General features: G+C 41.8%; 1 protein-coding gene across 8 annotated transcripts in view; it reads left to right on the top strand.

Moving 5' to 3' along the window:
• Alpk1 (alpha kinase 1) overlaps positions 1 to 23,345 on the top strand; it is a 151,192-nt gene extending 127,847 nt beyond the window's left edge. For 6 of the 8 annotated variants that reach the window (XM_046459130.2, XM_046459128.2, XM_046459129.2 and 3 more), the window contains 3 exons: positions 18,650 to 18,812; positions 21,261 to 21,447; positions 22,686 to 23,345. In XM_046459130.2, coding sequence (XP_046315086.1) covers positions 18,650 to 18,812; positions 21,261 to 21,447; positions 22,686 to 22,885 — 550 coding nt within the window. In that variant the 3' untranslated portion in view covers positions 22,886 to 23,345. Of the gene's footprint in view, positions 1 to 13,718; positions 14,989 to 18,649; positions 18,813 to 21,260; positions 21,448 to 22,685 lie in introns of those variants that run through there. The other 2 variants (XM_046459131.2, XM_046459132.2) reach the window with 2 other exon arrangements.
• The last annotated feature ends 1,499 nt before the right edge of the window (positions 23,346 to 24,844 follow it).

The following is a 24,844-nucleotide window of genomic DNA, read 5'->3' as shown; positions in this document are numbered from 1 at the left end:
TTTTTTAATGCATAGTAATACTCCATTGTGTATAAATGCCACATTTTTTTATCCATTCGTCTATTGAAGGGCATCTAGGTTGGTTCCACAGTCTTGCTATTGTGAATTGTGCTGCTATGAACATCGATGTAGCAGTGTCCCTGTAGCATGCTCTTTTTAGGTCTTTAGGGAATAGACCGAGAAGGGGAATAGCTGGGTCAAATGGTGGCTCCATTCCCAGCTTTCCAAGAAATCTCCATACTGCTTTCCAAATTGGCTGCACCAATTTGCAGTCCCACCAGCATTGTACAAGTGTACCCTTTTCCCCACATCCTCGCCAGCACTTGTTGTTGTTTGACTTCATAATGGCTGCCAATCTTACTGGAGTGAGATGGTATCTTAGGGTGGTTTTGATTTGCATTTCTCTGACTGCTAGAGATGGTGAGCATTTTTTCATGTACTTGTTGATTGATTGTATGTCCTCCTCTGAGAAGTGTCTGTTCAGGTCCTTGGCCCATTTGTTGATTGGGTTATTTGTTTTCTTATTGTTTAATTTTTTATGTTCTTTGTATACTCTGGATATTAGGGCTCTATCTGAAGTGTGAGGAGTAAAGATTTGTTCCCATGATGTAGGCTCCCTATTTACCTCTCTTATTGTTTCTTTTGCTGAGAAAAAACTTTTTAGTTTGAGTAAGTCCCATTTGTTGATTCTAGTTATTAACTCTTGTGCTATGGATGTCCTATTGAGGAATTTGGAGCCCGACCCCATAGTATGTAGATCGTAGCCAACTTTTTCTTCTATCAGACGGCGTGTCTCTGATTTGATATCAAGCTCCTTGATCCATTTTGAGTTAACTTTTGTGCATGGCAAGAGAAAGGGATTCAGTTTCATTTTGTTGCATATGGATTTCCAGTTTTCCCAGCACCATTTGTTGAAGATGCTATCCTTCCGCCATTGCATGCTTTTAGCCCCTTTATCAAATATAAGATAGTTGTAGTTTTGTGGATTGGTTTCTGTGTCCTCTATTCTGTACCATTGGTCCACCCACCTGTTTTGGTACCAGTACCATGCTGTTTTTGTTACTATTGCTCTGTTTGAGGTCTGGTATTGCTATACCGCCTGATTCACACTTCCTGCTTAAAGTTGTTTTTGCTATTCTGGGTCTTTTATTTTTCCATATGAATTTCATGATTGCTTTATCTATTTCTACAAGAAATGTCTTTGGGATTTTTATTGGCATTGCATTAAACCTATAGAGAACTTTTGGTAATATCACCATTTTGATGATGTTAGTTCTGCCTATCCATGAACAGGGTATATTTTTCCATCTTCTAAGATCTTCTTCTATTTCTCTCTTTAGGGTTCTGTAGTTTTCATTGTATAAGTCTTTCACCTCTTTTGTTAGGTTGATTCCCAAGTATTTTATTTTTTTTGAGGATATTGTGAATGGAGTGGTTGTCCTCATTTCTATTTCAGAGGATTTGTCGCTGATATACAGGAATGCCTTTGATTTATGCGTGTTGATTTTATATCCTGCCAATTTGCTGAATTCATTTATTAGCTCTAATAGTTTCTTTGTAGACCCTTTTGGGTCTGCTAGGTATGGAATCATGTCACCTGCAAATAGTGATAATTTAAGTTCTTCTTTTCCTATTTTTATGCCTTTAATTTCTTTCGTCTGTCTAATTGCTCTGGCCAGTGTTTTGAGAACTATGTTGAACAGAAGTGGTGAGAGAGGGCATCCCTGTCTTGTTCCAGATTTTAGAGGGAATGCCTTCAATTTTTCTCCATTCAGAATGATGCTAGCCTGAGGCTTAGCATAGATTGCTTTTACAATATTGAGGTAAGTTCCTGTTATCTCTAGTTTTTCTAGAGTTTTGAATATAAAGGCATGCTGTACTTTGTCGAATGCTTTTTCTGCATCTATCGAGATGATCATATGGTTCTTATCTTTAAGTCTATTGATGTGGTGAATAACATTTATTGATTTCCGTATATTGAACCAGCCTTGCATCCCAGGGATGAATCCTACTTGATCATGGTGCACAATTTTTTTGATACGTTTTTGTATCCGATTCGCCAGAATTTTATTGAGGATTTTTGCATCTAGGTTCATTAGAGATATTGGTCTGTAGTTTTCTTTCTTTGAAGTGTCTTTGTCTGGTTTAGGAATCAGGGTGATGTTGGCCTCATAGAATGAATTTGGAAGTTCTCCCTCTTTTTCTATTTCCTGAAGTAGCTTGAAAAGTATTGGTATTAGTTCCTCTTTAAAGGTTTTGTAAAACTCTGCTGTATACCCATCCGGTCCTGGGCTTTTCTTAGTTGGTAGTCTTTTGATGGTTTCTTCTATTTCCTCAATTGATATTGGTCTGTTTAGGTTGTCTATATCCTCCTGACTCAATCTGGGCAGATCATATGACTTAAGAAATTTATCAATGCCTTCACTATCTTCTAGTTTATTGGAGTATAAGGATTCAAAATAATTTCTGATTATCTTCTGTATTTCTGAAGTGTCTGTTGTGATATTGCCTTTTTCATCCCGTATGCTAGTAATTTGAGTTCTCTCTCTTCTTCTCTTCATTAGCATGGCTAAGGGTCTGTCGATTTTATTTATTTTTTCAAAGAACCAACTTTTAGTTTTGTCAATTTTTTCAATTGTTTCTTTTGTTTCGATATCATTAATTTCAGCTCTGATTTTAATTATTTCTTTTTTTTTTTATTTATTTTTTTTTTAATTTTTTATTGTTGGCTGTTCAAAACATTACATAGTTCTTGATATATCATATTTCACAATTTGATTCAAGTGGGTTATGAGCTCCCATTTTTACCCCATATACAGATTGCAGAATCACATCAGTTACACATCCATTGATTTACATATTGCCATACTAGTGTCTGTTGTATTCTGCTGCCTTTCCTATCCTCTACTATCCCCCTCCCCTCCCCTCCCCTCCCCTCCCCTCTTCTCTCTCTGCTCCCTCTACTGACATTCGTTTGTCCCCCTTATATTATTTTTCCCCTTCCCCTCACTTCCTCTTGTATGTACTTTTGTATAACTCTGAGGGTCTCCTTCCATTTCCATGCATTTTCCCTTCTCTCTCCCTTTCCCTCCCACCTCTCATCCCTGTTTAATGTTAATCTTCTTCTCCTGCTCTTCGACCCTACTCTGTTCTTAGTTACTCTCCTTATATCAAAGAAGACATTTGGCATTTGTTTTTTAGGGATTGGCTAGCTTCACTTAGCATAATCTGCTCTAATGCCATCCATTTCCCTGTAAATTCTATGATTTTGTCATTTTTTAATGCAGAGTAATACTCCATTGTGTATAAATGCCACATTTTTTTTATCCATTCATCCATTGAAGGGCATCTAGGTTGGTTCCACAGTCTAGCTATTGTGAATTGTGCTGCTATGAACATAGATGTAGCAGTGTCCCTGTAGCATGCTCTTTTTAGGTCTTTAGGGAATAGACCGAGAAGGGGAATAGCTGGGTCAAATGGTGGCTCCATTCCCAGCTTTCCAAGAAATCTCCATACTGCTTTCCAAATTGGCTGCACCAATTTGCAGTCCCACCAGCAATGTACAAGTGTACCCTTTTCCCCACATCCTCGCCAGCACTTGTTGTTGTTTGACTTCATAATGGCTGCCAATCTTACTGGAGTGAGATGGTATCTTAGGGTGGTTTTGATTTGCATTTCTCTGACTGCTAGAGATGGTGAGCATTTTTTCATGTACTTGTTGATTGATTGTATGTCCTCCTCTGAGAAGTGTCTGTTCAGGTCCTTGGCCCATTTGTTGATTGGGTTGTTTGTTCTCTTATTGTCTAATTTTTTGAGTTCTTTGTATACTCTGGATATTAGGGCTCTATCTGAAGTGTGAGGAGTAAAGATTTGTTCCCAGGATGTAGGCTCTCTATTTACCTCTCTTATTGTATCTTTTGCTGAGAAAAAACTTTTTAGTTTGAGTAAGTCCCATTTGTTGATTCTAGTTATTAACTTTTGTGCTATGGGTGTCCTATTGAGGAATTTGGAGCCCGACCCCACAGTATGTAGATCGTAGCCAACTTTTTCTTCTATCAGACGGCGTGTCTCTGATTTGATATCAAGCTCCTTGATCCATTTTGAATTAACTTTTGTGCATGGCGAGAGAAAGGGATTCAGTTTCATTTTGTTGCATATGGATTTCCAGTTTTCCCAGCACCATTTGTTGAAGATGCTATCCTTCCTCCATTGCATGCTTTTAGCCCCTTTATCAAATATAAGATAGTTGTAGTTTTGTGGATTGGTTTCTGTGTCCTCTATTCTGTACCATTGGTCCACCCGCCTGTTTTGGTACCAGTACCATGCTGTTTTTGTTACTATTGCTCTGTAGTATAGTTTGAAGTCTGGTATCGCTATACCGCCTGATTCACCCTTCCTGCTTAGCATTGTTTTTGCTATTCTGGGTCTTTTGTTTTTCCATATGAATTTCGTGATTGCTTTCTCTATTTCTACAAGAAATGCCGTTGGGATTTTGATTGGCATTGCATTAAACCTGTAGAGAACTTTTGGTAATATCACCATTTTGATGATGTTAGTTCTGCCTATCCATGAACAGGGTATATTTTTCCATCTTCTAAGATCTTCTTCTATTTCTCTCTTTAGGGTTCTGTAGTTTTCATTGTATAAGTCTTTCACCTCTTTTGTTAGGTTGATTCCCAAGTATTTTATTTTTTTGAAGATATTGTGAATGGAGTGGTTGTCCTCATTTCCATTTCAGAGGATTTGTCGCTGATATACAGGAATGCCTTTGATTTATGCGTGTTGATTTTATATCCTGCCACTTTGCTGAATTCATTTATTAGCTCTAATAGTTTCTTTGTAGACCCTTTTGGGTCTGCTAGGTATAGAATCATGTCATCTGCAAATAGTGATAATTTAAGTTCTTCTTTTCCTATTTTGATGCCTTTAATTTCTTTCGTCTGTCTAATTGCTCTGGCCAGTGTTTCGAGAACTATGTTGAACAGAAGTGGTGAGAGAGGGCATCCCTGTCTTGTTCCAGATTTTAGAGGGAATGCCTTCAATTTTTCTCCATTCAGAATGATGCTAGCCTGAGGCTTAGCATAGATTGCTTTTACAATATTGAGGTATGTTCCTGTTATCCCTAGTTTTTCTAGAGTTTTGAACATAAAGGGATGCTGTACTTTGTCAAATGCTTTTTCCGCATCTATCGAGATGATCATATGATTCTTATTTTTAAGTCTATTGATGTGGTGAATAACATTTATTGATTTCCGTATATTGAACCAGCCTTGCATCCCAGGGATGAATCCTACTTGATCATGGTGCACAATTTTTTTGATAAGTTTTTGTATCCGATTCGCCAGAATTTTATTGAGGATTTTTGCATCTAGGTTCATTAGAGATATTGGTCTGTAGTTTTCTTTCTTTGAAGTGTCTTTGTCTGGTTTAGGTATCAGGGTGATGTTGGCCTCGTAGAATGAATTTGGAAGTTCTCCCTCTTTTTCTATTTCCCGAAGTAGCTTGAAAAGTATTGGTATTAGTTCCTCTTTAAAGGTTTTGTAAAACTCTGCTGTATACCCATCTGGTCCTGGGCTTTTCTTAGTTGGTAGTCTTTTGATGGTTTCTTCTATTTCCTCAATTGATATTGGTCTGTTTAGGTTGTCTATATCCTCCTGACTCAATCTGGGCAGATCATATGACTTAAGAAATTTATCTATGCCTTCACTATCTTCTAATTTATTGGAGTATAAGGATTCAAAATAATTTTTGATTATCTTCTGTATTTCTGAAGTGTCTGTTGTGATATTGCCTCTTTCATCCCGTATGTTAGTAATTTGAGTTCTCTCTCTTCTTCTCTTCGCTAGCATGGCTAAGGGTCTGTCGATTTTGTTTATTTTTTCAAAGAACCAACTTTTAGTTTTGTCAATTTTTTCAATTGTTTCTTTTGTTTCGATTTCATTAATTTCAGCTCTGATTTTAATTATTTCTTGCCTTCTACTTCTTTTGCTGTTGTTTTGCTCTTCTTTTTCTAGGATTTTGAGATGAAGTATGAGATCATTTATTTCTTGGTTTTTTCTTTTTTTAAGGAATGAACTCCAAGCAATGAATTTTCCTCTTAGAACTGCTTTCAATGTATCCCATAGATTCCGATATGTTGTGTCTGTGTTTTCATTAATCTCTAAGAATTTTTTAATTTCTTCCTTGATGTCTTCTATAACCCATTGATCATTCAGTAACCTATTGTTCATTCTCCAAGTGATGTATTCTTTTCCCTTCCTTCTTTTATCGTTGATTTTCAGTTCCATTCCATTATGATCAGATAGGATGCATGGTATTATCTCTACTCCTTTATATTGTCTAAGAGTTTCCCTGTGACATAATATATGATCTATTTTTGAGAAGGATCCATGTGCTGCTGAGAAAAAAGTGTAACTGCTTGATGTTGGGTGGTATACTCTATATATGTCAATTAAGTCTAGGTTATTAATTGTGTTATTGAGTTCTATAGTTTCCTTATTCAACTTTTGTTTGGAAGATCTGTCCAGTGGTGATAGAGGTGTGTTGAAGTCTCCCATGATTATTGTATGGTGGTCTATTAGACTCTTGAACTTGAGAAGAGTTTGTTTGATGAACATAGCTGCACCATTGTTTGGGGCATATATATTTATGATTGTTATGTCTTGTTGGTGTATGGTTCCCTTGAGCAGTATGTAGTATCCCTCTTTATCCCTTTTGATTAACTTTGGCTTGAAATCTATTTTATTTGATATGAGTATGGATACTCCTGCTTGTTTCCGAAGTCCATATGAGTGATATGATTTTTCCCAACCTTTCACCTTCAGCCTATGTATGTCTTTTCCTATCAAATGCGTCTCCTGTAGGCAGCATATTGTTGGGTCTTGTGTTGTGACCCATTCTACTAGCCTGTGTCTCTTGATTGGTGAGTTTAAGCCATTAACATTTAGGGTTATTATTGAGATATGGGTTGTTCTTCCAGCCATATTTGTTTATTTATGTTACTAAACATGGTTTGTTTTCCTCTTTGATTATTTTCCCCCCTTTAGTGTCCTACCTCCCACTCTTGGTTTTCATTGTTATTTTCCATTTCCTCTTCCTGTAATGTTTTGCCAAGGATGTTTTGAAGAGATGGTTTTCTAGCTGCAAATTCTTTTAACTTTTGTTTATCGTGGAAGGTTTTAATTTCATCTTCCATCCTGAAGCTTAATTTCGCTGGATACACAATTCTTGGTTGGAACCCATTTTCTTTCAGTGTTTGAAATATGTTATTCCAGGATCTTCTAGCTTTCAGAGTCTGTGTTGAAAGATCAGCTGTTATCCTGATTGGCTTACCCCTAAATGTGATCTGCTTCCTTTCTCTTGTAGCTTTTAAAATTCTCTCCTTATTCTGTATGTTGGGCATCTTCATTATAATGTGTCTAGGTGTGGGTCTCTTATGATTTTGCACATTCGGCGTCCTGTAGGCTTCTAGGATTTGGGGTTCTGTCTCATTCTTCAAGTCAGGGAAGTTTTCTCGTATTATTTCATTGAATAGATTGCTCAATCCTTTGGTTTGAAACTCTGTCCCTTCCTGTATCCCAATGACTCTTAAATTTGGTCTCTTGATGTTATCCCATATTTCTTGGATGTTCTGCTCATGGTTTCTTAACAGTCTTGCTGAGCTGTCTATGTTCTTTTCAAGTTGAAATACTTTATCTTCATTGTCTGATGTTCTGTCTTCTAAGTGTTCTACTCTGCTGGTAGTATTCTCAATTGAGTTTTTAAGTTGGCTTATTGCTTCCTGCATTTCTAGGATTTCTGTTTGTTTGTTTTTTATAACCCCTATTTCCCTGTGTAGTTGATCTTTTGCTTCTTGGATTTGTTTATGTAATTCATTGTTGAAGTGATCTTTCATTGTCTGATTTTGCTGTCTGATGTCTTCCTTGAGACTCCAGATCATCTGAAGCATGTATATCCTGAATTCTTTATCTGACATTCCATCTGCTGCAGCTATTACCTCTTCTAACGTTGAGTTGACCTGCATTGCTTGTGGTCCTTTCTTTCCTTGTCTCTTCATACTGTTCGCGTTCCTTTCTACTTAGTGAAACTGTTGTGTTATTGAATTTTCCCCCTATATATTTATATTGGTCTTGTATAGTTGCAAAGTCTCCCTCGCAGGCGCGGGTGGCGGCTCTGTCCCTCTGCGGGCCGCTAGGCTTGTTCTGTGGGTGGTCACAGTTCTGTCTACTTTGCAGGTGCCGGCAGCGGCACTGCCCCTCTGCAGGCCTCTGGGGCTGTACTGCCAGTGGGTCGCAGGTCCGCCTACCTTGCAGGTGCGGGGGGGGGGGGCTCTACCCTTCCTCAGGCCACTGGGCCTGTTCTGTCTCTCGGTTGCAGGTCTGGCCTGTTCTGATGGTGGTCACAGTTCCACCTACCTGGCAGGCGCGGGGGGTGGGGGGCGGCTCTGCCCTCCAGCAGGCCCCTGGGCCTGCTCTGTGCGTGGTCACAGTTCCCTCTACCTTGCCGGTGCAGGGGGAGGGGGCGGCTCTGCCTCTCAGCAGGCCGCTGCTCCTCTTCTGCCAGTGGGTCGCAGGCCCGCCTACCTTGCAGGAGTGATTGGAAGCTCTGTCCTGCCGTGGGCCACTCGGCCTTTTCTGTCGGTGGTCACAGTTCCACCTACCTGGCAGGCGCGGGGGGTGGGGGGTGGCTCTGCCCCTCAGCAGGCCGCTGGGCCTGCTCTGTGCGTGGTCACAGTTCCCTCTACCTTGCCGGTGCAGGGGGAGGGGGCGGCTCTGCCTCTCAGCAGGCCGCTGCTCCTCTTCTGCCAGTGGGTCGCAGGCCCGCCTACCTTGCAGGAGTGATTGGAAGCTCTGTCCCGCCGCGGGCCACTGGGCCTTTTCTGTCGGTGGTCACCTGGCAGGGGCGGGGGGTGGTCGGTGGCTCTGCCCCTCAGCAGGCCGCTGGGCCTGCTCTGTGCGTGGTCACAGTTCCCTCTACCTTGCCGGTGCAGGGGGAGGGGGCGGCTCTGCCTCTCAGCAGGCCGCTGCTCCTCTTCTGCCAGTGGGTCGCAGGCCCGCCTACCTTGCAGGAGTGATTGGAAGCTCTGTCCCGCCGCGGGCCACTGGGCCTTTTCTGTCGGTGGTCACCTGGCAGGGGCGGGGGGTGGTCGGTGGCTCTGCCCCTCAGCAGGCCGCTGGGCCTGCTCTGTGCGTGGTCACAGTTCCCTCTACCTTGCCGATGCAGGGGGAGGGGGCGGCTCTGCCTCTCAGCAGGCCGCTGCTCCTCTTCTGCCAGTGGGTCGCAGGCCCGCCTACCTTGCAGGAGTGATTGGAAGCTCTGTCCCGCCGCGGGCCACTGGGCCTTTTCTGTTGGTTGGCACCTGGCAGGGGCGGGGGGTGGTGGGTGGCTCTGCCCCTCAGCAGGCTGCTGGGCCTGCTCTGTGCGTGGTCACAGTTCCCTCTACCTTGCCGGTGCAGGGGGAGGGGGCGGCTCTGCCTCTCAGCAGGCCGCTGCTCCTCTTCTGCCAGTGGGTCGCAGGCCCGCCTACCTTGCAGGAGTGATTGGAAGCTCTGTCCTGCCGCGGGCCACTCGGCCTTTTCTGTCGGTGGGCACAGTTCCACCTACCTGGCAGGCGCGGGGGGTGGGGGGTGGCTCTGCCCCTCAGCAGGCCGCTGGGCCTGCTCTGTGCATGGTCACAGTTCCCTCTACCTTGCCGGTGCAGGGGGAGGGGGCGGCTCTGCCTCTCAGCAGGTAGCTGCTCCTCTTCTGCAGGTGGGTCGCAGGCCCGCCTACCTTGCAGGAGTGATTGGAAGCTCTGTCCCACCGCGGGCCACTGGGCCTTTTCTGTCGGTGATTTTAATTATTTCTTGCCTTCTACTTCTTTTGCTGTTGTTTTGCTCTTCTTTTTCTAGGATTTTGAGATGAAATATGAGATCATTTATTTGTTGGTTTTTTCTTTTTTTAAGGAATGAACTCCAAGCAATGAATTTTCCTCTTAGAACTGCTTTCAATGTGTCCCATAGATTCCGATATGTTGTGTCTGTGTTTTCATTTATCTCTAAGAATTTTTTAATTTCCTCCTTGATGTCTTCTATAACCCATTGATCATTCAGTAACCTATTGTTCATTCTCCAAGTGATGTATGCTTTTTCCTTCCTTCTTTTATCGTTGATTTTCAGTTTCATTCCATTATGATCAGATATGATGCATGGTATTATCTCTACTCCCTTATATTGTCTAAGAGTTGCCCTGTGACATAACATATGATCTATTTTTGAGAAGGATCCATGTGCTGCTGAGAAAAAAGTGTAACTGCTTGATGTTGGGTGGTATAATCTATATATGTCAATTAAGTCTAGGTTATTAATTGTGTTATTGAGTTCTATAGTTTCCTTATTCAACTTTTGTTTGGAAGATCTGTCCAGTGGCGAGAGAGGTGTGTTGAAGTCTCCCATGATTATTGTATGGTGGTCTATTAGACTCTTGAACTTGAGAAGAGTTTGTTTGACGAACATAGCTGCACCATTGTTTGGGGCATATATATTTATGATTGTTATGTCTTGTTGGTGTATGGTTCCCTTAAGCAGTATGTAGTGTCCCTCTTTATCCCTTTTGATTAACTTGGGCTTGAAATCTATTTTATTTGATATGAGTATGGACACTCCTGCTTGTTTCCGAAGTCCATATGAGTGATATGATTTTTCCCAACCTTTCACCTTCAGCCTATGTATGTCTTTTCCTATCAAATGCGTCTCCTGTAGGCAGCATATTGTTGGGTCTTGTTTTGTGATCCATTCTACTAGCCTGTGTCTCTTAATTGGTGAGTTTAAGCCATTAACATTTAGGGTTATTATTGAGATATGGGTTGTTCTTCCAGCCATATTTGTTTATTTCTGTTACTAAACATGGTTTGTTTTCCTCTTTGATTATATTTCCCCCCTTTACTGTCCTACCTCCCACTGTTGGTTTTCATTGTTATTTTCCATTTCCTCTTCCTGTAATGTTTTGCCGAGGATGTTTTGAAGAGATGGTTTTCTAGCTGCAAATTCTTTTAACTTTTGTTTATCGTGGAAGGTTTTAATTTCATCTTCCATCCTGAAGCTTAATTTCGCTGGATACACAATTCTTGGTTGGAACCCATTTTCTTTCAGTGTTTGAAATATGTTATTCCAGGATCTTCTAGCTTTCAGAGTCTGTGTTGAAAGATCAGCTGTTATCCTGATTGGCTTACCCCTAAATGTAATCTGCTTCCTTTCTCTTGTAGCTTTTAAAATTCTCTCCTTATTCTGTATGTTGGGCATCTTCATTATAATGTGTCTAGGTGTGGATCTCTTATGATTTTGCACATTCGGCGTCCTGTAGGCTTCTAGGATTTGGGATTCTGTCTCATTCTTCAAGTCTGGGAAGTTTTCTCGTATTATTTCATTGAATAGATTGCTCATTCCTTTGGTTTGGACCTCTATACCTTCCTGTATCCCAATTACTCTTAAGTTTGGTCTCTTAATGTTATCCCATATTTCTTGGATGTTCTGCTCATGGTTTCTTAACAGTCTTGCTGAGCTGTCTATGTTCTTTTCAAGTTGAAATACTTTGTCTTCATTGTCTGATGTTCTATCTTCTAAGTGTTCTACTCTGCTGGTAGTATTCTCAATTGAGTTTTAAGTTGGTTTATTGTTTCCTGCATTTCTAGGATTTCTGTTTGTTTTTTATAACCTCTATCTCCCTATATAGTTGATCTTTTGCTTCTTGGATTTGTTTGTGTAATTCATTGTCGAAGTGATCTTTCATTGTCTGATTTTGCTGTCTAATGTCTTCCTTGATACTCCAGATCATCTGAAGCATGTATATCCTGAATTCTTTATCTGACATTTCATCTGCTGCAGCTGTTACCTCTTCTAAAGTTGAGTTGACCTGCATTGCTTGTGGTCCTTTCTTTCCTTGTCTTTTCATACTGTTTGCGTTTCTTTCTGCTTGGTGAAACTGTTGTGTTTTTGAAAATTTTTCCCCCCTATATATTTATATCGCTCTTGTATAGTTGAAAAGTCTCCCTTGCAGGGTCTGGCGGCGGCTCTGCTCTGCCCCTCCTCCAATTGGTGTGAGGTGTCTACCACGCCCACGGACCCCTGGGCCTGTTCTGCTGGTCGGTCGCAGTTCTGCCTACCTTGCAAGCGCGGGCGGCGGCTCTGCTCTGCCCTTACTCCAATTGGGGTGACGTGACTACCCTGCCGGCGGGCCGCTGGGCCTGTCCTGGGCGCAGGCGAAAGCTCTGCTCTGCCTCTACTCCAATTGGGGTGACGGTGTACCACGCCGGCAGGCCACCGGGCCTGATCCGTGGGTCGGTTGCACGTCTGCCAACCTTGCAGGCGCAGGCGGCGGCTCTCCTCTGCCCCTCCTCCAATTGGTGTGACTTGTCTACCACACCCGCGGACCCCTGGGCCTGTTCCGGGCACGGGCGAAGGCTCTGCTCTGCTCCTACTCCACCTGGGGTGACGTGCCTACCACCCCAGCCGGCCGCTGGGCCTGTTCCACCGGTCGGTCGCAGGTCTGCCTACCTTGCTGGCACTGGCGACGGCTCTGCTCTGCCCCTACTCCAAATGGGGTGACGTGTGTGTCGCGCCGGCAGGCCTCTGGGCCTGTTCCGCTGGTCGGTCGCAGGTCTGCCTACCATTCGGGCGCGGGTGGCGGCTCTACTCTGCCCCTACTCCAATTGGGGTGTCGTGCCTACCACGCCGGCAGGTCACTGGGCCTGTTCCGGGCGCGGGCAGCGGCTCTGCTCTGCCCCTACTCTAAATGGTGTGACATGTCTGTCACGCCGGAAGGCCACTGGGCCTGTACCGCTGGGCGGTCGCAGGTCTGCCCACCTTTCGGGCACAGGTGGTGGCTTTGCTCTGCCCCTAGTCCAATTGGGGTGTTGTGACTACCACGCCAGCAGGTCGCTGGGCCTGTTCCGGGCGTGGGCGGTGGCTCTGCTCTGCCCTTACTCCAATTGGGGTGACGTGTGTACCACGCCAGCAGGCCACTGGGCCTGATCCGCCGGTCTGTCGCAGGTCTGCCTACCTTGCAGGCACAGGCGGCGGCTCTGCCCTGCCCCTCCTACCACGCCCATGGACCCCTGGGCCTGTTCTGCAGGTTGGTCTCAGGTCTGCCCACCCTGCGGGCACGGGTGGCGGCTCCGCTCCGCCCCCACTCCAATTGGGGTCACACGACCACCACACCAGTGGGCCGCTGGGCCTGATCCGGGCGCGGGCAAAGGCTCTGCTCTGCCCCTACTCCAGTTGGGGTGACGTGTGTACCACGCTGGCAGGCCGCTGGGCCTGATCCGCCAGTCTGTTGCAGGTCTGCCTACCTTGCAGGCTCGGGCGGCGGCTCTGCCCTGCCCCTCCTACCACGCCCGCGGACCACTGGGCCTGTTCTGCCGGTCGGTCGCAGGACTGCCCACCTTGCGGGCGCGGGTGGCGGCTCCGCTCCGCCCCCATTCCAATTGGGGTCACACGACCACCACGCCGGCGAGCCGCTGGGCCTGCTCCGGGCGCAGGCAGCGGCCCCGCTCCTCCCCTTTGGCTCGACGATAAAGCAAGAAAGACTTGGGTGTCTGTGACTCACCCTCCCTACCAGGAGACCAACTGTTTCTGTCGCCGCTGGTATTGATGAAGTTCTCTCCTCCGCCGCTTTCTGATGACATCAGATCTCTGCCATGTTGGTATCCCATGCGAATGGCAGCATTTTTTTCCCTTTGCCAGGTGACCAAAGCAACGGGTGAGTCCTGACCGGCCCTCACAAGCCCCGTCTCAGTCCCGTTGCCACTGCCCACGAAGGCTCGGTTGGTGTTTACCTCCACAGTACTCAGCAGGACCCGGACCGAGAAGCAGTTTCCGTGGGCTCCTTAGCCCTGGGCCAGAGCAGTTCCTGGAGCTGGAACTCGGCCGCTCTGTGCTCGGTGCAAGCTCTGATAAGAGCAGGCTCCAAGAAGCAGTTTCCGCGGGCTATTTAGCACTGAGCCTGCGTAATTTGTCTGCGAGCCGCAGGCGAATGGCAGCCTGAAATTACCTGTTCTGTGGCTGAATGAGCTGCGATCAGTCGAAAACAGGGATGGTGACATCAGCTCTCCAAGATGGTGGCCGCTGGCTTCCTCTGTGGTCTGACCGGTGTGGAGAACCGAATTGGACCGCTTCCTTCCCCCGTCTCAAACCCAGAATTCAGCACTGAGTACGGTGCTTGCACAGCTGGCAGAAGCCCACAGAAACTGCAGCGCTGTATCCCTGTGTCGCTATCTCCTGGTTTCCCAGCACGTGCCGCAGACTCTAGCCGCGGGGCGATTTGCTGAACAAGCAGGGTGACCCTACGTGCGGACAAATCTCTCGCATTTGAGCCCCCGTAGCCGATCCTCGTGCGATGGAAATCCTTCCTCCAGGTTCCGGAGCACCCCACTTTTGCTGGAAATTCCTAACAAGATAGCCTTTAGCCGTCCTTACTCGTCATTCTCCCGCACAGTGACACGGCACTCGGGGGCAATGCACTCCCCTCACCGCCATCTTCCGCCAATTCCATTCATGAGATTTTTGAAAGGGCTGGGAAAATGGCCAAAATGTATGTTTTCAGATTTCTACCCTTTTCTCTTTTTATCACTAGTTAGTTAATGGCAGCTACCATTATTGAAGATCATGTTATATCAGCCATTTTGCTGGATGTCTTATATTCATCATCTCAAATTCACTGGGAAACATTTTTAGGCCCACTGTGCAGATAAGAAAAATGGAGTTCCTGGTCATATGGTAGGCCAGAGAGCCTTACTCACTAAAAATGCTGGCAAAAATGGGAGTTCATAACCCACTTGAATCTAATATATGCAATATGATATGTCAAGAGCTTTGTAATGTTTTGAACAACCAATAAAAAAAATGCTGGCAAAGAGGCTAAACTGTGGAAACCACACTTTTAAATAAGTAGGTGAGTCTACAGAAAGAAAAAAAAAAGGTAGGAAGATTCTCTATCCTCTGGCCAGGAAAGAAGCATGTCCAGGGATGTAAGTATTCACTGGACCATTTAGGTACCCTCCATAGGAGTTTGGGGCAGGGTGGGATGGGGGACAGTTAGAGACAAAAGATATACACAAAGAATAGTGAGTTTAGAGACCACTCACGGAAAGCAGGGATTCAGTGGCGGCACTTTCTCCATGGAATGATTGTCTCTTTCTTATTTTTTTCCATTTTTGGTACTGGGGATTGAACCAGGGGTACTCTACCACAGGGCTACACCCTGAGTCCTTTTTATTTTTTGTTTTGACATAGGGTCTCACTAAATTATTGAGGTGGCCTCAAACTTGTAATCCTCCTGCCTCAGCCTCCTAAGCTACTGGGATTACAGGTGTGTGCTACCACTAGCAGCTTTCAGAAATATTATCTTTTAAAAATTCCACTCCTGCTGGATGCAGGTGTACATGCCTGTAATTCCAGCAACTCCAGAGGCTGAGGCATACATGCTGATGAGGATCACAAGTTTGAGGCAAGCCTCAGCAACTTAGCAAAACCCTAAGCAACTTAGTGAGATCCTTATCAAAATAAAAAAATGCTCAGTGGTTAAGTGCCCTTGGGTTCAATCCCTAGTACCAGAAAACAAAAAATAAACAACAAAAGTATGCATTCCACTTCACTGAGGAAAGTGTCTAAAAAAATTTTCTACTTGGCCTTAGTTATTTTTTTGTTCATAATATTTTTATACCTTTATTTTCTTTATTTATATGTGCTGTATGTAGCTTATTTATATGTGCTGTATGTAGCTTAGTGCCAAGCACTCTACCACTAAGCTACATACAGCCTCAGTGCTGGCCTTAGTTCTTGATGAAAACTTCAAACAGAACCTCATCTGAAAAATTAGTTCATTGATTTTAAGGCCAAACTTTATACTATTTATATTCTTAAATGACCTATAAGCCAAAACTTTAAAAAAGTTTGTCTTATTCTTTATTTATCTAAATCCAAATAATGTAAGAAATAAAATGGGAAAAGCCGAGTGCAGTGGTGCACACCTGTAATCCTAGTGGCTCAGGAGGCTGAGGCAGGAGGATTGCAAGTTCAAAGCCAGCCTCAGCAAATTAGCAAAGCTATAAGCAACTCAGTGAGACTCTGTCTTTAAATAATCTACATAATAGGCCTGGGATGTGGCTGAGTGGTAGAGCACCCCTGGGTTAATCCCCAGTCCAAACCAAAAAAAAAAAAAAAAAAAGAAAAGAAAAGGGGAAAGAGAAGAGACACAGAAACAGTAAACAGTAAAAATTGAAAATTCTTGAAAAGTTGACTATTATAACAGTAAACATGCAAATGCACTTAACCAGGTACCAGGCCCTATTTGAAGTGGTTCACGGACTGATTCAGTTAATCCTCCAAAAACCTAATGAGGTAAATGCTATTATTGTCCCCATTTTATACATGAAGGAACTGAGGCACAAAGATGTTAAAAAAACTTACCCAAAGTCACATATGTAAGTGGTCAATAAAGGCATTTTAAGCTGAACTGTATCCTGAAAACACCTTAAAAATCATATGTTGAAGTTCCCAGTACTCAGACTGTAAATCAAGTCATTTCACAGGCAGTTAAGATGAGGCCACACTGGGTGAGCCCCTAACCCAGTGTAATTGGTTTTTTTAAAAAGGAAGACATCTGGAGATAGGTGCACACACAGAGAATACCACGTGAAAATTATAGTATGCAGCCACAAGGCAAGGAACATCCAGAAATGATGAGGGGGTCCTGGAACAGATCCTTCCTTATTGCCTTCAGAGGGAGCATGATCCTACTGGCACTTTGACTTTGGACTCCTAGGCTCCAGAACTGTGAGAAAATCAAGTTCTACTGTTTAAGCCACTTAGTTTGTGTACCTTGTTACATCATTCTTAGTAAACTAATGTACCCGTATATATCCTAGGAGGATCTAAGATGAGAAATAAATTGAGACTAAGAGATGTGGAGAATGGAATGAGAAGGTTTAATATGCACCTGATCAGAAGGAGGTAACAGAGCCAATAGAACAGAAGCAATGTTTAATTAGAAAATTTCTGGTAATTTTCCAGAATTCAAAAAACACTAATCTTCAAATACAAGAATCACAATTAATCTCAAGGAGTATAGAAACAGAAACAAGAAGGAAGGAAGAAAGAAATGAAGGCAAGCAATCATAAATCTACTTCTGCATAATAGTCCAACTTCAGAATCCCAAGGACAGATCTGGAATGTAGAACATTCCAGTGGTAGAACACCTTTCTAGTATCCACAAGGCCCTGGGTTCAATCCCCAGCACTTGAAAAAAAATTAAATAAATTTCAGAATACCAAGGACAAAAAAAAAGACTCTTAAAAGCAGTATATACTGGGGCGGAGGGCAGGGGGAAATGGAGTACATACAAAGAAATGTCAATTAGATACACATCTGATTTTGCACCAGCAACAATAGAAGTCAGGAACTATGGAAGTCATGCACTTGAAACTGTCTTTCATGGAAGGCAAAATAAAGACATTTGCAAATTAAAAGAAAAGTGACTGTGAGAGTCTACACTAATTCTCACCAAAGAGAAATGATTCCAATAAAATGGTTCAGAGTCCAAATGGAAGGAAGGAATGATTCTGTGCTCCCAGATTGTTGATCCCACACCTAGAGTTGGAGGTCCCCTGGCAGAATATTCAGGAAATACTTCAGTACTGGCACCCATAGGTTTTACCCCTTTGTGGACATCTCTGTCCACAGTCACAAAGCAAAATTCTGAATTGCTCCAGATCTTTTGCCCATCTCAGGTTCTGTCTAGAGCAGAACTTCCTGAAGTACTGGACTACGGTGCTATGACCACTGCTCCTCTTTGGGCTGCTTTCTCGTGTCATGAAGGCTGCTCTTCTGCAGCCTCCTGTCAGAGATGTTTCCTGATCCTCAGGAGTTTGAATGACCCAAACTGTTGCTTCCTTAGATTCCATTATATATTGGATTCAGAAATTTCTGGAGAGTTTAGTCTCATTGAGGTCTATGATTCTGACAATTTCCTTTGTTTTTTAGAGGTCATTCCAGACACATGTGAAATGGCTCATAAATCCACATCAGCTGATAGTGTGTGTAAGCTACAGTAAAATGTAGTGCTTACTGTTTTACTTAATCATTTACTGACTTGTACCTTTTTTCTTCAACTGTGATGTGAGCCCTGGAAGATCTACAAACCATGTCTCACACTTTCAAAGCACTTAGGACTAGCATAATGTTGTGAATGTAATAGGTGTTGATAACCAGTAAGTGTTCATTGGGATGAAATACGCATACAAGAAAGGGATAGAGAGAGGCTTTGAATTGAATAATTGGTGTGTACAAGGCCACACTGCAGGTACTGAAAGATCTGGCTCCAGAATCTAGACAACTTCCCCACCTACCATGTTGAATACCTTGGCTTACAAAAGAATCAGAAGACCCCCATTAAGTGGACACCTTTTATAATTGGTATTATTCTGGGTATTATTCTAGCATTGCTCAGGTGGTTCTGACAAAAGCATTTGAATAACAAAGTAAGTCAAGATAATTAATATTGACCAGATAAGAGAGAAAAAGTAATATTTTTGAGATCTCTTTTTAATCTTCTCAATTTTATTCTGTAGTAAAAAATATCACTTTACTATGTTATGTGGATTTTCTCTATTCATAGATATGTTGGGAAAGAATATAAAGAGCAGAAGGGGCTCTGGCACCACTTCATTGATGTGGAGCGGCAGATGACTGCACAGTACTACGTGACAGAGTTTAACAAGAGACTCTATGAACAAAAGATCCCAACACAGATATTCTACATCCCCTCCACAATATTACTGGTAAGGTTTTTAAGAGAAAGGGTTGTGTTAAACAGACCTATAAATACATATTATGTTAGCCAGGTGCAGTGGTACATTGCATGGCTGTAATCCCAGCTACTTGGGAAGCTGAAGCAGCAGGTGATCTCAAGTTCCAGGCCAGCCTGATCAACTTGGCAAGTCCCTGTCTCAAAATAAAACAAAAAGGGGGCTAGGGTTGTGGCTCAGTGGTAGAGCGTTCAACTGGCACGTGTGAGGTTCGATCCTCAGCACTACATAAAAATAAATAAATTAAATGTACTGGGCAGGGGATGTGGCTCAAGCGGTAGTGCGCTCGCCTGGCATGTGTGCCACCTGGGTTCGATCTTCAGCACCACATACAAACAAAGATGTTTTGTCTGCCGAAAACTAAAACTAAAAATATTTTAAAATTCTCTCTCTCTCTCTCTCTCTCTCTCAAAAAAAAAATGTACTGTGTCCATCTACAACTAAAGAAAACAGGCAGGGAGCGGGGAAGTGGGGGGGTGAGGGGGTGAGGGGGAGGGCTGGATGTAGATCAGTGTTAGAGCACTCACCTAGCATGTGTTAAGTCCTGGGTTCAATCCCCAGTACCACAAAAAATAATAATAATAATAATTTTGATTTTGATTGCCAATCTGTCTACTTCTACCATGGTTCAGGTAAAAATCCAATAAACTCAGATTTCTAGAATCCTTCGTCTGTTTCATCAATTTCATGTTCTTAGACAGATATGTAAGAAATGTGACCCTCCATCCCCATCAGTGTATCATTTAGATCTTCCAAGTCACATTTGTATATCTGTTGATCCTGGTATCTGATCCCTCATGGTCAAGGTAGCATTTTTAGTAGACTTTCTTGTTGTACTGTCTCTTACTTTCAGAGAAAGAAGAGACCCTAGATATCATACCTAATGAGTTATCCCCTCAACACTACTCATAAATCCCATTTTACTTCTGTTTGTCCCCACCTCCTTCAACCAACTGGTATCGAATTATAGCATAAACATCTTTATTTTTTAAAAAATAATTATCCTCCTTTTGATTTAATTTAAATAATTGTGAAAGCTATTAGACTTGGCCCAAGTCTGTCTTCCTCTGTTTTCTGCCCATGGCTGTACCTTCTGGGGCCATTGGGATAACTCTCTTTTCACTAAATAGTCCTTGAAATAGATAAAGGTGGCCAGCATAATGGAGCAAGCTTTAATCCCACTATTCAGGAGGTTGAGGCAGGAGGATCAGAAATTTAGGGCCAATCTGGACAGCTGAGAAAGACCCTGTCTCAAAATAAATTTTAAGAAAGGCTGGGAATGTATCTCAGAGGCAGAGCACTTGCCTAGCATGGGCAAGGTCCTGGGCTCAATGCCCAGCATTGCAAAAATTAATTAATTAATTAATTAAGGTAAATATCCCTACTGAGTTTTCTCTCTCTCTCTCTCTCTCTCTTTTTTTTTTTCAGTTGGCAGTGGACCTTTATTTTTATTTTTTATGTGGTGATGAGTATCGAACCCAGTGCCTTACATATACTAGGCAGGTACTCTACCACTGAGCCACAACTCCAGCCCCTGAGTTTTCTCTTCTTCGAATATAGAATATCCTCCTCCCTAAATATATTAGATTCTTAATACATTCATACTTACCATGATTTTTTTTTCCATTTTGCCAGAGATATTTTTAACCTCTTTTATTGTTCTTAATAATTATAGCCATCGTCCAATTTTCACCATCTTTAAGTCACATACTGTACCAGGCATTTTGCAAACATTAACCTTTAAAACAACTCTGCAAAGTAGATCACATCACTCAGAGATGACCGAATTGATATTCCAACCCAGAGTCCCATAGCATGATCTGTTCTTATACCCTGGCAAGCTAGCCCCAAGGGTAGGTCACTTCATGATCTAATTTTTTTTTCAAGTAATCCCAGCTATTCAGGAGGTTGAGGCAGGAGGATCAGAAATTTAGGGCCAATTTATTTATTGGTACCAGAGATTGAACTCAGGGGCATTCTACCACTGAGCGATATCCACAGCCCTGTTTTGTATTTTATTTAGAGACAGGGTCTCACTGAGTTGCTTAGCACCTCACCATTGCTGAGGCTGGCTTTGAACTCACGATCCTCCTGTCTCAGCCTCCAGAGCCGCTGGGATTATAGGTGTGTGCCAATGCACCTGGCTCTTCATGGTCTAATTTTTAAGTGAGCACTTTACTATATGAACAATAATAAATTTAGGTTCTGTTTTATACTACATACAATGCTGAGCACTTAACCACATTTTATTATGTAATCCTTTTAACAAAACTAAAAGGTAGTTATTGAATGTTAATAGTATACACTTTAGAGGTGTGGAGACTGAGGTCTAGAGAAGAAAAGTAACAAAATCCAAACTGAGAGCTATCCACCTCCAGAGGCCATGGCCTTAACCATACTGCCTCTGCTTCTATTTTTCAGATTTTAGAAGGCAAGACAATAAAGGGATGTATCAGTGTGGAGCCTTATATCCTGGGAGAATTTGTAAAATTATCAAATAATGCCAAAGTTGTGAAAACAGAATACAAAGCCACGGAATATGGCTTGGCTTATGGCCATTTTTCTTATGAGTTTTCTAATCATAAAGATGTTGTGGTTGATTTACAAGGTATGAGAAACTGGGAATAATGTTTTATTCCAAATATTACTTGCTTGTGAATGTAAGTTTTTGAAAGTTTTCCCTAATCATTTTAAGTAGATTATTCAGTATATAGGACATTATTTGGAATTAATTCATTTTACTATGTGTAGTAAATGATTCTTGAAAGAACACAATGTATGATACTTCTATAAGTGTATATTGTATCACATAATCAATGAGGAGGTCTGACTCATATTTGTTAGTTTTAATTCCAGGGCAAAATCCAGAACAGTATTTTTTTTACTTCACTCAAGCAGATTTGCACAATGTAGATTTCTTATTGATTTTTTCACATGTCAAAATCATTTTTCCATTTTTATTTTCTCCAGCTCTTTACCCTTACTAAAAGGGTAGTGTGGAGTATCATAATTGGGACCATTATGGAAGAGAAAGCTGTGTGTACTTACATCTGACTTCTTTTAAAATCTGTACTAATGTATTTATTTGTCTGGTATTGCACTCATCAGAGGTCTTATTCTACACTTAGTGTAAATGGCAAATGTGATTTATAGTTCATAACCCACTTGAATCAAAGTGTGAAATATGATATATCAAGAACTATGTAATGTTTTGAACAACCAACAATAAAAAATTAAAAAAAAATTATTTTAGTAATGCCCACATGACCACCTCAAGACCTTCCCTATTCTATCTCCACATGATTTCTTACTTTGTCATATTAAATGTTTTAATTATTTGTAGTTTATCAATCTGTCCTCCTTCACGAGATTGTTCGCTCAGTGAATACAAAGATTGTTAGCTTGTTCTCTGCCATATCCCCAGTTTCTAAAAACGATGTTTCACACAGAGTTTTCACTCAGTGAATATCTGTGGCCTAGACAGATGACTACATGAATCAATGACTAAGGCACTAAAGAAGCTTCCAAGTCATCAAAGTAAAATCCAATATTGTGATTGTCATCATTATTCTAAGTGTTTTATGTTGCTCTCTAATGCCTAGAAATTGGTGATCTCATATGTCAACTTTAACAAAAATAATTATGCAATATTCAATTCTTCTTAAGCCAAGCATTGGATTATGCAGCCCAGACTCCTTAGCCAAAACTTACTAACATAAACCATAAGATGACCAAATTTTAAAAGCACCTCTTTAAGCATTTGTGTGTGTATATGTTTTTCCCCTAAAATGTTTGATTGGTATTTGTAGGGAATTTAATACTCAGATGCATCCATTTCTCTTTCAGGTTGGGTGACTGGTAATGGAAAAGGACTCATCTACCTCACAGATCCCCAAATTCACTCTGTTGATCGGAAAAATGTCACTACCAATTTTGGAAAGAGAGGAATTTTTTACTTCTTTAATGACCAGCATGTGAAATGTAATGAAATATGCCACCGTCTTTCTTTGACTAGACCTTCAATGGGGAAACTAAACAAGTCATAGACTGTGGATTGGCAAAGAGACAGACCTCTGTACTCACCAACATCAACTTCTCCTCTCCATCTAGGCAACAGAACATGGCACAGCCCCTCTCCTTGAGGCTAGTTGTGGCCAATGGTTTGTGAGAGGAACTGATGAGTATCACTTTCAGGCCTAGATTTAATTCTAGTACAATATCCTTCAGGGTTTCCTTTCTCTGTCACAGTTACCAAGAATGTGTCAGGAGGTAGCTACTTATGAACACAGGTCAGAAACAAAACACTGCCAAGAAATAAATTTGGTGCTTAAACCATTGAGATTTTGGAGCTTGCTATCACTGTCTGTTGAGACTGACACTATTGACTTTTTTCCTATTGATTTAGGCATGTTATATATGTTTAAAAATATTCAGGGCTTTGTGATATGAATTCAACATTTTGTTTGTATTTTGACATTTGACTTTGCATAAAACATTTGTCTGCAATTTTTTGTTAATGGTTGAATTTATCAATCTTTTCTTTGATAATTTCTTGGCTATAGATGATACTTAGAACTTTCTTATACTCTGAGTTTCTTTCCTTTTAATTTCCCGTGTTTTCTTCTAGTGTATTAATAATCTGTGAAAGATATGACAGAGAATGGTAGATTATCATGGCCACCACAGTCCCCCCCTTTGCCCTACACAGATCTATGTTTTTACTCAGGTCTAGGCTGCAGCTTTTCCATGGTCTCACTGAAAGAAATATATAGAAGGGACACTGGTAAGATAAAACAATTCCATTTCACTTCCTCTCTGGGACCATAACTAGTGCTCACTCTCTCCCTCCTCCACTATTCAATCTAAGTTTCCCTCAGCCTTAACTACTATATCAGAAAGTGCGGATGCCTTACCTCATGGTGAGACTCTCTACAGATGGAGAGGTTGGGTACTTATTCTTCTCAGTTTGGGGTTGCTGCCCCTGTCTCTTCACAATTGCAGTTGGAACAAGGCAGATCTGATCTGCTCCAGGGAGCACTCTGACTGGCACTCCCATCTTCCACCCGGCTGGGTCTACCAGTGTTCCTGGGGAAGCCATGTTTTCCCTTGTATTCTCAGCCCACAGCCACGCATGGCAAGGATACTAGTCTCAAAATTCATCTAACAGAGGACTCTGGCACAAAACCTTCCTATTGACTTGATAAAACTTTCTTATTACTGCTGTGGTACAAGATTCCCCTTGCCCTATCCTCCTTTCTTTGTCCTCTCTTTTCACAGGTGTTGAGCTTGTTGCAGTCTTCTTGCCAACTCTAATGCCATCCTATTGGTTCTCTGTGATCATTTCACCCAAAAAATATCTTACATGTCTAATCTTTCCCTGGCATATACTTCTTGGAGAACATAAACTAATACAAGTTTATTTTTTAAAGTTATATATATATATATATATATATATATATATATATATATATATATATAATATGTATACATATATATTATATGGATATGTGTGTATACATGTATATTCATTAATCTCATTATATATATTCATTCATCCTATTAACAAAATAAAGGGAGGAAATAATAATTGCAGCAGATGCAGAGAAGTAATTTAATAAAATTCTAGATCATCTCGTGTTAAAAAAACATAACTGAAAACTAGGCATAAAGGAAAACTTTCTGGGTCTGATAAAGGGTTTTTTTAAACTTGAAAAGAAAAGCAGCAATATTATCATTTATAGTGAAGCAATTTAACCTTTCCATTTGAGAAGGGGAACAAAAATTTTCCCACTATCCCAACTCTATTCAGTATTATAGAGGAATTCCAACTAATAAACATAATAGAAGAAGTGATAGAAGAAGAAAATCACAACTTTGCATCCCTTTAATGAAATAATTGATCTGGACAAAACATTTTAATAACTTCTAATACTATTGGGAGAAAGGTTGAAGAAGAACTTTATAATAGAGTTATTAGGCTAACACTACTTACATCTCAAGTCAAT

Source organism: Marmota monax, unplaced genomic scaffold (assembly GCF_021218885.2).
Source record: "Marmota monax isolate L192 unplaced genomic scaffold, Marmota_monax_Labrador192_F-V1.1 WCK01_AAM20220418_F8-fsc00002, whole genome shotgun sequence".
Taxonomy (NCBI): Eukaryota; Metazoa; Chordata; class Mammalia; order Rodentia; family Sciuridae; genus Marmota; species Marmota monax.
The sequence above is the reverse complement of the archived record's forward strand: the minus strand, read 5'-3'. Positions and strand labels throughout refer to the sequence as shown.